This window comes from Frankliniella occidentalis, unplaced genomic scaffold (assembly GCF_000697945.3).
Source record: "Frankliniella occidentalis isolate FOCC.00 unplaced genomic scaffold, Focc_3.1 Scaffold401, whole genome shotgun sequence".
Lineage (NCBI taxonomy): Eukaryota > Metazoa > Arthropoda > Insecta > Thysanoptera > Thripidae > Frankliniella > Frankliniella occidentalis.
In genome coordinates, this window is record NW_026267523.1 from 238,551 (window position 1) to 248,611 (window position 10,061).

The 10,061-nt window shown below is 40.9% G+C and overlaps 5 protein-coding genes across 6 annotated transcripts in view; 2 read left to right on the forward strand and 3 right to left on the reverse strand.

Moving 5' to 3' along the window:
- LOC113217696 (glutaminyl-peptide cyclotransferase) overlaps window positions 1–1,383 on the reverse strand; it is a 10,067-nt gene extending 8,684 nt beyond the window's left edge. The window contains exons 1-6 of the mRNA XM_026437713.2: window positions 1,240–1,383; window positions 1,124–1,149; window positions 883–1,026; window positions 525–797; window positions 321–449; window positions 17–233 (exon numbers count right to left, since the gene is read on the reverse strand). Of these exons, the coding sequence (XP_026293498.1) occupies window positions 17–233; window positions 321–449; window positions 525–797; window positions 883–1,026; window positions 1,124–1,149; window positions 1,240–1,369 (919 nt within the window). The 5' untranslated portion in view covers window positions 1,370–1,383. The remainder of the gene's footprint in view (window positions 1–16; window positions 234–320; window positions 450–524; window positions 798–882; window positions 1,027–1,123; window positions 1,150–1,239) is intronic.
- A 236-nt stretch (window positions 1,384–1,619) lies between these two features.
- LOC113217710 (ELMO domain-containing protein 2-like) lies at window positions 1,620–2,999 on the forward strand. The gene is made up of 2 exons (XM_026437738.2): window positions 1,620–2,156; window positions 2,244–2,999. Exons 1-2 carry the CDS (start codon window positions 1,637–1,639, stop codon window positions 2,663–2,665), a joined length of 942 nt encoding a protein of 313 aa, XP_026293523.1. The 5' UTR covers window positions 1,620–1,636; the 3' UTR covers window positions 2,666–2,999.
- Window positions 2,947–3,722, reverse strand: LOC113217729 (uncharacterized). Its single transcript, XM_026437758.2, has 2 exons — window positions 3,573–3,722; window positions 2,947–3,274 (listed from the first exon to the last, which is right to left on the reverse strand). Exons 1-2 carry the CDS (start codon window positions 3,610–3,612, stop codon window positions 3,114–3,116), a joined length of 201 nt encoding a protein of 66 aa, XP_026293543.1. The 5' UTR covers window positions 3,613–3,722; the 3' UTR covers window positions 2,947–3,113.
- Window positions 3,723–3,978: 256 nt separating this feature from the next.
- Window positions 3,979–4,677, forward strand: LOC113217633 (uncharacterized). Of its 2 annotated transcripts, none has more exons than XM_026437627.2 (3): window positions 3,979–4,183; window positions 4,456–4,536; window positions 4,617–4,677. In XM_026437627.2, the coding sequence occupies exons 1-3, from the start codon at window positions 3,979–3,981 to the stop codon at window positions 4,646–4,648; spliced, it is 318 nt and encodes a 105-aa protein (XP_026293412.2). In that variant the 3' UTR covers window positions 4,649–4,677. The 2 variants fall into 2 exon arrangements, 1 of the variants encoding a protein (XP_026293412.2); XR_008012049.1 differs by having other exon boundaries at window positions 4,054–4,197.
- LOC113217675 (tyrosine-protein kinase Fer) lies at window positions 4,666–8,704 on the reverse strand. The gene is made up of 12 exons (XM_052274508.1): window positions 8,561–8,704; window positions 8,342–8,479; window positions 8,038–8,271; window positions 7,777–7,957; window positions 7,423–7,596; window positions 6,700–6,897; window positions 6,441–6,617; window positions 6,151–6,364; window positions 5,910–6,062; window positions 5,696–5,818; window positions 5,493–5,615; window positions 4,666–5,414 (listed from the first exon to the last, which is right to left on the reverse strand). The coding sequence occupies exons 2-12, from the start codon at window positions 8,404–8,406 to the stop codon at window positions 5,278–5,280; spliced, it is 1,779 nt and encodes a 592-aa protein (XP_052130468.1). The 5' UTR covers window positions 8,407–8,479; window positions 8,561–8,704; the 3' UTR covers window positions 4,666–5,277.
- Between the last annotated feature and the right edge of the window lie 1,357 nt (window positions 8,705–10,061).

Sequence of the window (10,061 nt, forward strand, 5' to 3'; positions counted from 1 at the left end):
TAACAAGACAACATACTTCTTTGCAAGAAAGGAGTATGATCATCCTCCACATAATGTCCAATTTGCTGGCTCTTGAAGAAAATATTCTGAAGAGAGTGGCTACCTTTCAAGTAGTGTCCAATTCTAAGAGCTTTTTCTGATGCTACCAGGTGTTTATACAGCTCTTGTTCATCATAATAATTATACATGACTGGGTTAGATGGACCCAAAAGGTCAAGAAGCACCAAACATTTCTGCACAACAACAAAAATGATTAATTATCATGAATACAGCCCATTACAAAATATTGCAGGATTACTTTAAGCATTAATTTAACTTACCACTTTAGATAGAGTATTTTCACGTTCCATTTTTTTTGCAAGGTGACGCGCACCATAAAGAGAATCATCTGGTCCCCAGTTTACAAAAGCCTCCTCACCATCAAAAAACCATAGTTCCAGGCTCAAATCCTAGAGGAAAAATGTCAATTTTTTTGTATAAACAAACAGTTACCTGTTTAAGACAGGACTTGAGACTGAACTTACAGAGTGTTTAAGTTTGTGAAGGTTTTCTTGGAGACACTCTGCTAGGTTGAGAAGCATTGCACAAGGCACAGCTGAATCAGAGGCACCCAAAAATTCCATGTTTGGAAAGTACTTTGAATCATAGTGACAAGCAAGTACAACATATTGCTTGGCCGAAGGATTAAGTCGGCCAATAATGTTTTCAAACACAAGTGGTCCAAAATTTGGTGTCTGATTAGTAAAAGAATCAGATGTCACCGTCCAGCCAAACTTTTTTAACTGGCCAATAATATACTGAAAAATAAATTAAAGTAACACATATAAAAGCTCATTTAAAAACAACAAAACAATCAATTACAGCAGATCTCACTAGTCTCACCTCTTTAACTTTGGAGTGAGATGGGGTTCCGACAACTCTTGGGACAAGAATATTGTTCAATGTCTCCAGGAAGCTATTTGTGTTTGAAGTTGTCACTGCTGTGACTGTTTTTTGAAGCATGTTTTGACTGGTTGGAGAGGGCTCCTGAAAATAAAAAAAAAAATAGTACATTCAACTTATAATATCATATAAAATCAAGTTTACCGCTAAAAATAAATTCATGTTCCATAAATCCTCTCACCCGAGGTTTCATCGTAGTTGCGTTATCTGAAAAACAAAATAAAATAGAGTTAGAGATCAAAGACAGATATTCAGTTTAGACTTAAAATATTCACTGTACAAGCCGTGTAAAATTACCATAGCCCAGGAGAGAATTGATGATTCCACTTGCACCTGCCCACAAGAGGCACACACATACTCCACACACACCCACATAACCTACAACTGGAAGACAACGACCACGTCGAGACCGGCGGTAAGACGACATAACATAATTGTTCCACGAATACAGAGCTAGCTTTACTCAGATCTCTTTTGCAGGGTACAATGTTAAAATCGAGAGATGTAGCGAGTGGTACCTTCAATCTAATCAATCGGAACTAGACATGTCAACAAAATTGTTTTGAAACCGTCAGGTCTAATTTTTCATATTCCGACCCGACGTCTTGCCGACGCAGACAATCAGCCGCCGTTTGTCGTCTGGTGTCGTAGGAGAAAACATCACTGTATTTCCACTAAAAGCGCTTTAATTGAAATGTTGTTTGGTTCGTTATACTGGTATGCATTTTGGTTTTTCCGACCATTAGTCAAGTGGTTTCTCAGAAAAACCACGAAGTTGTGTGAACTCCAACGAGTGTGCTATGGTGAACCAAGCGGTGCATCCAGAACCTTAGGTGTGGAATTTTCTTTGGTTCACTCTAAAGTGCAAAGAATTCAAGAAGTTGTGGGAATGATGAATGAAAGAAGTGAAAATTGTGAATTTACTGGAAAGTTCTTGAAGTCAAATATCGAACTTGCTGTGATTAGTTTAATTCGTGTAAAGAAGATTAATCCCACCATTCATACCCAGTTCATTAAATCATTCGGACGTACAGTGGAACAGATCTGGGGATATAAACAACTAACAGTTGAGGTGGAAAATCTGAGAAGAACGCCTTACGATGCCTCGAATCCTGAGCATGAAGATCTTCTGATCGGTTTGTGGGAAAGACTTAATCCAGATATACCGTTAGAGGCACGTATCACCAAGCAGTGGCAGGATATTGGTTTTCAAGGTAAGATATGGTATGCCACTACCAGTAAAATATATCAAATTATTATTTAGGAGTCTGAAATTTTGATTATTTTTTCTTTGCCACCAGGTGATGATCCCAAAACAGATTTTCGAGGAATGGGTCTACTGGGCTTGCACAATTTGTATTATTTTTCTGATTACTACCAAAAAGTTGCGCAGCATGTTTTACTACATTCTCAGCATCCTGTCAATGGATATACTTTTGCAATAGTTGGTATTAATCTAACGAGCCTAGCCTATCATCTTCTTCAAGATGGAGCAGCCAAGACTCATGTATTCAATTTTGTCAAAGGAAGTCCTGTTATGAGACATTTCCATCAATTGTACTGCTATTTGTTCTGTGAATTCGATAGATTTTGGTTTGATTCAAAACCCAAAAGTATTATGGACTTCACTAGAATAATAGATGCCTTTGAAGTTTCTATTAGATCCTCTCTTGCCAATCCTCAAACTGTTTTCAGAATAAACATGCTTGTCGACACCATCTGAAGCTCATCTGAAGCTCTTTTGCTTGTACAATGTAAATCTCTATTATTCTATCTAAGGACCACTCCAGTAAGATAATGATTGGATAAAGACTTTATTTATGTGTGGAACAATATTTATTATTAAATTCTTTATGTTACGACTAGACTATTACTATGGGGCCAAACTGATATTAATTCTTATGTAAAGTAGCTGATTAACAAAAATACCAAACGCATAATGACTGAGATTTATTGAGAACTGATATCTAGAAAAGGGACGCACTGTGGAAAATTTAACAAATGTCAAGTTTTATGTACATTTATTTCAGCACCAATAAAGAGTGAAAGTAACAAAAGAGGTGAATAGTATTTGTTCCATGTCATACCTCAATCTTCTACAAATTTGTAGTATGACATGTAGTGATCAAAACCACATTTCCAAACTATACATGAAACAATAAGAGTAAATGTTATGTGAACAAAATAATGAATGCCATTAAAATAGCAAAGAGTCCCATGGCCTCAGTGAGCGCAAATCCCAGGATGGCATAGGAAAACAGTGCATTTTTAAGGGTAGGATTACGAGCATAAGAAAACATGAGGCTGCCAAAAACAATTCCAACTCCAGCACCTAAGAGAAAACGTTGTTTGTACTGTCAATCATATGGAACAGAATATTAACAAACATAGTTGAATGTCCCTTCCAAGGATCACAATTTTTCAAAGCCAATTAACCTGGCTACATCAACCAAATTCAAAATTTTAAACTTAGCATAATCTCATCGCTTGAGAGAAATTACAAACTAAAATTTGAAATTGATTCATCATGCCCTGGGCTCTTGAAAATATGTCATCTTTGTAGAGAGCCTCAACTATAAGCCTGAAGACTATTTTACAATTAGTTTCAAAATTCTACTACACTGACTTACCAGGACCAGCAATCCCAATTGTAGCCATTCCAGCCCCCATCAGTCTTCCTGCATTATCAATATCAAATCTTGATGGAGTTGTGTGAAAGTTTCTCTCTGCACAAATCTAGATAAAATGAAAACAGTCTCCAGATGGATGTTTCCAAGAAGCATGTGTCGTGTCCTGCATATAGAGGGCGCTAGTGTACACCCTGTGAATAACTGCTGAGGATCTGTGAATAAAGATCAGTCATGGTGTAGACAAGTAAATGGCCGGTTCGTTCCTTTACCCTGAGCTACCAAATCTAATTGCATCTGGAGAAAAGAGAGAATCCTACAGCATGGAGGACAACAATAAAAAAAACAGAACTACCTTTGACGATACTCTTTGTACATGGTGTAAACCACTTCTTTGATACTCTTGGGTATGGTTGACAAATCCAGAGGTACAGGAGTATTTACAGGAAATTGTCAGAATCCTGAGCAAACTCTTATGAGATGCTGCAGCCACAGGAGAGGGGACACATCCACCATACTGCAATGTAGAGTTAAACAAAAACGGAAACTAAATTTACAGTCTATTAATACCAAAGAGAAAAAATTGTGTTTAGATTTGGAACCTACAAGTAATGGTATGTTCTGGAAGGTAATGACGGGGCGAAACGACTGCATGATGCACACAGGACGTCAGGAGTTCCTTTCACTGCTCTGTGCCTCTGTGCTGAGATGGCTGTTGCCTCTTCGTTAGAAACAATTGTGATTATGTTTGTGTTTCTTGAAGACTTCCCCCTTTTGTTGTTTGCCAATGCAAAAACAGCAAAAATAAAATGAAAATTCATAAGCTCATGAGGAAACTGGTGATGTAGATGTATGGCAATCATCAGCTCCAGTGTTTTATTTCCAGAAACATTTTATGCCTTGGTCCCTGACATTATGAAGAATAACAGGGGTGAACCGATTGTATCAGTAATCAGTGGATATGGTGGTGAGACTGAATTTGTTTTCTTTTGTTTTGTGTGTTGCAGATCCTTCTTCATTGTTGTAATATTGTAATTGTTGTTTCAGCTTTAGGCCAAACTGAAGATAAAAGTACCTAATAGAATAAAAAACAAACTGACTTACAATATTTATTTTACTTTTATTTCTATTGGACAATCACATTTTTAAGAACAAGAACTATATTTTTGGAAATTTGGTTTTGAACGATCAGCTAACATATGATGAAGTTTGTTCTTGGTTAATACTTTATTTTCTGATTTAAATAAGTTCTTATTATGATTATGAAATACATGAGGTGACAATCAACAAGGACAAGTAACTTTGCTCAATGGTTGTAATAAATTAGCTGATAAACTGAGTTTTACATTGCTCAGTTAGCTGTGACGGTTAATTTCCCCTCCTACATGGTTTAGTTTATCTTAATAAAGAAGAATCCTCTGAATTGACTAAGGAGACTTATACTCTCATGAAATATAGATTCAATCTTTAATGTGCTCATTTGCACTACCTATATGGCTTATAGAAGGCACTAAAACACTGTGTAAATCAATGCCCAAATAAGTGAAAATCACAAATAATAATATTAATTTAGTGGCACATACTCTAATAAATATATCCATCACATAGAGATTTTATGTAGATAGCCATGTATACGGTAGATCAATTATACAATTAATACAGTAATATTCAATACAGATGGTTAACTTTATGGGACAACATGATAAAATTATCTGTTGTAAAGCGTATCAACTAGAGTATATATTTGTTGGAAATGAGGTCTTCTCACTGGATCAGTGTCCCAGCATTTTAGCATGAGTCTGTACATATCTTCTGGGGTACCATCTGGTGAAGGCATCCGATAACCTGAAATTAAAAATTGCATATTTTATTTAAATTTCAATCTGACATTGTTGGTATCTTCAGATGTTAAAAATCACATACCAGCATCGATTTTTTCTCTTGCTTTTGTGTTATTAAATCCTGCATATGGAGTTCCTCCTCTTGAGAAAACCTCCCAACACAGAATTCCATAACTCCACACATCACAAAGAGAGGTGTATTTGCCTAGAACATAAATTATTCGAGATGTAGAACAAACCTTCAACCTTCAAAAATCAGTTAAAATGCTAATGAATGAGGCTTACCAAAATTTAGTGCTTCAGGGGCTGTCCACTTTATAGGGATCTGCTTCATTCCATCTGAAACTATGTATTCCTCTTCTTCTCGTGACATTCCAAAGTCAGAAATTTTTACAATGTTCTCATGGCCTGTATAAAGAAAACAAACATTTTATAAAATTTGATCTGATTATATTTTTTACATTATCTGACTGATGACAATTTTAGGTGTATTACATACCCACAAGACAGTTTCGTGCAGCTAGGTCTCTATGAATGCAGTTTTTACTCTCCAGGTATTCCATCCCAGCAGCAACATCGCGGCACATAGCAACCAATTGCTTCTCCGTTAGCATTGCAGAGTGATTTCGCAAAAATACTAATAGTGAACCACCTTTCAAAAAGAATTTTCAAACATGTTTCAATAAAAACATAAAATAAAATAAGAATGATAAATTATCACTGTAAAGCCTTCACTATACCTGGTACTAGTTCCATGACAATCATAATAGGTTGCTTTTGAACAGCTATTCCAATAAATCGGACAATGTTTGGATGATCGTACTGTTTTAAGATTCTTCCCTCTTGTAGAAATTTCCGTTTATGCTCATCTGGCAGCTGAACCCTACACGTTTTTACAGCTACTTCTTGTCTTCCTGGCTTCAACTGAGCTTTGTAAACATCACCAAAATTACCCTAAAAAGCAGATCAGTACAAATTAGTTTTAAAACTTTGGGTCAAAGTACCTTTAACATGAGTAGAATTACATTACCCGTCCAATTTTATCTTGTAGGATTATGTCATCATTATTTAACTCCCATCGTTCTCGTGGAATAGGGTGCCTCAATATAGCACCTGACCGACTTGTTACTGGTTGACCATTATTGTATTGATAAGCTATTAAGGCTGATATTGTTGGGAAAGCCGGACCTTCAAACCTGTATTGACCCTGTACAGGTTTAAATGTGTGTCAGAACAGATTTAAAAACAAAAATCTACATCAAACAACAACAGTTAAGACATAAGTTTACCTCGGCTGTAGTTTGAACTATAAAGTGTTTATGTCCACCCCAAGATACTGAAAGCACAGTCTGACATTCATCATTTCTTGTGGTTTGGCGTACTAAAAAGTCTCCTTCATGTTTCAAAAGCCTCACCACTTCTTCACGAGGAAGAACTCCGTGAAACCATTCCTCATCTGCTAAGGATCTTGTTGGATTTACCGAATCCTGCACATAAATGATTTTTTTAAAATGTTGAATCAAGATTTTTACTGACAAATCATGCATAATTTTGCAAGAGCACAAACACTTAAACAAACAAACTGATCCTAGCAGAACATGCTTTATATAAACACTAACATTCATCATGCATGACAATCAAAAGACCTTCGCTTGATCTTTAACTGTAAGGCTTATTCAAAATCAAAGAGAAAATTAGAGTAAATAAAAAGGGACAGCTCATTCAGATTTTGATGGCACAATATTATTTTTTAAATTACTGCAGACTATTTTCTCTTCAACTCTATTAAGAGGTTCAGGAAAAAACTGTAAATCTAGATGCTGTTAGCTTACCATATCACAATTAAGAGAGTTAAGCACCAGGCAGGGATTAGGAGGTTGATCAGGAACACACTCCTGGTTATTCATCAAAAAGCGGTGAGCTGAAGATGGCGACAAGTCCAATCCGCGGCCATCATTCACCTCAGTTACCGCTGGGCAGTGCTCATCTTCAAAATCCACATCTGCCCTCACCATGTCCATTTCTCCTTCTCCAACTACACCAACTACCACTCCATCTTCGTGATTAATTCTTCTTCCAGCTACAGGGGAGGTTGGCACTGATTTTCTGCGGAAAGGCTTTCTCAGAATGCTGACTAGACGTTGCTGAGCACAAAGACGCTTGTGAGCTAAAGAGGATGGGTCATCCTGGGAGGATCATCATTAAAATAATTAATAATAGGTACATTCACTGTGCATACGATATTTTTATATCAGTAAATGGAAATAGTTATTGCTGTTAGTGTCCAGCCAAGGTACAGTACTGTACCAAAAGCAAAAAATCCACTCCAATCTATTTAAGGATTACAGTAATTGTATTTTTTTTACCTGTAATTGTTCTGATGTATCTATAAAAGATGTTTCCAAAGGAATATCACAGCCAGGAGGGGCCTCCTCACACCCTAATGAGGCAAGTGCACCTTTTATCACTTCTGCTTGCCTTGAAATTTTATGTTCTTCACAACGAATGTCATTTAATTCTTTGCGAACTGTATCTAAACTTGCCAATCTGAAATATCAAATAACAAATTTTAGAAAGGACTGATCTGGAGCATTTTGTTCTTTTCTCTTTATATTCCTGTTTTCTACCTGTGTACTTCTGGAGAAGAGCCCCCATTTGTTTCTGCACTAACTGCTGCTGTTCGGAGGACAACATGTCTCTCCTGAATATCTCGAAGCTTAGCTTCTAAATCCATTTGTTTGTTCCGCAGCCAATCAATAGTTAAATTGTCTACTGCTAGAGCATTGGCAACAAGACTTCCTGATGTGTCTTCCACCAAAGATTCATCAAAAGAGAAGTTTACAGGAATAACAGGACATGTTCTGAAAAAGAAAATTATTTATGAATAGCCTCAAACACTTCATACATTATTGTAGGTTCAATCATACTAACTTGTGTTTTTCTGTGAAGTCCTTGTACTCCTCTGATGGCCTCACTTGTTCAGCACAGCTGGTCATCCGGTTCTGAATCTCTCTAAACCTCTCATCACTCAGATTTGAGTACTTTGCCAGCTCTTGCAGAACAGAGCGCCTGAAGAAATACACACAAATGAAAGTTAAAGCAGGCACATGTTAATGCATCGACCAGATATTCTTTTGTCTGTCTATTTACCACGAAGAGATGAAGCCCTCCTGCAGTGCCTGCTGACACTCCAACAGGCCAGGCAGCAGGACGGTGCGGAAGTCCCTCTCGAACTCGCTCGCCTCGCTCAGCAGCAGCACGTACTCGTTGTGGGTGAGGTGGAGCTTGCGGCACGCATTCTGATACTTGGCGCTCACATCCTCCAACTTGCGGCCGCCCCTGCCGGCTGCAACACGACATGAGGACAGCCGTGAGACACGGGCAGTCTGCAGTGCGTACAGCAGCGCGGCGGCAGTCTCCTGGCCCGCCTCAACTTACCCTTGATGTAGTGCTCCTCGAACTTCCCTCGGGTGAACTTGTACGCCTCCAGGGCTTTAGAGTACTCGGCCTTCTTGCGCGCCACATCCTCGCTCAGCTGCAAACAAATCAAACCGAACAGGGCGTCAGCAACGCGGTGGTACACCAGGTGGGCGGGGCGGGGGTAGAGGGTAGGGTAGGTGCAGAGAGAGGAGGGGGGAGGGGGGCAACCCGCACACCCCCGGGCCGAAATAATTGCTTTGGACATTTCAAGTTTTTACTGCGCGCCCGTTTCCTTTTGTTTTATTATTTTGCGGGCGAACGGCAAGATCTCTACTGCCCCCCCCCCTCCTTTCCCCCCGGTTGCTCAACGAGCAGGCGACGAGGGCCCGACGCACAGTTCCCGGAATCTCATGCGAACAAGACTAAGGAGTCGGGTGGGAGCCAGAGCCAGAGCCTCATGAGGAGGATCCCAGGAGGATCGAGGGAGGGCCAAGACCGCACACCGCACCGAAGCTAGACGGGGGAGGTCGCGGAGGGCCAGCAGCTGGACGGGCTGACCGACGTTTCTTTGCCTTTGATCTGAATCGTGTACCCTCCCCTACAGCCCATCTCCCCGTTGCTGCCCGCAGAGGCTGCCCGGGGCGGGGACTTGACCAACTTGGCTCTGGCCGCGCCGTTGGTGTCAGCCCGCACCACGGTCTGGCCCGGGGGTACAACTGGCAGTACAGTGCGGTGCGGATGGTCCTGGCCTGGGGACCGAAATAAAACACATACGGAGCCACACGTGGTGGTGGCGGCGTTGCCCGTGGCCCTCGCCGAGGCCCTGGGCGAGGCCGCCGCCGTGACGGCTCCCACATGAACCCCTCGCCCCATACGCGCGTCGGCGCGTCACCGGCCCCGGCTGCTTCTGTCCGGAACCATTTGGTCGCGTTCCTGGCGCGCCGCGCCGCCCCGGCCCGGTGGTCTGGCCGAGGCGGGCGGTGGCCTCCCCCGAAACCATTGACGTGTTTACCTAATCGTTTCCGCGCCCCGAGCCGCTCGGGGACCAGACCACCTTGTGCTCCTCTGCGGCTGGCTGGGCATCGGAAGCAGGAGCAGGGCCCCGGGTCTTTTGGCACAACTCTATTTCAAGCGACAGTGACGACAGGACAGGCGGGGTGGGGTATGGGCCGCTGGCCGGTGAGGCGGGGCGCGGGGCGTCGTCGCGGCCCCGCGGGCGGGGAAAGGCGGG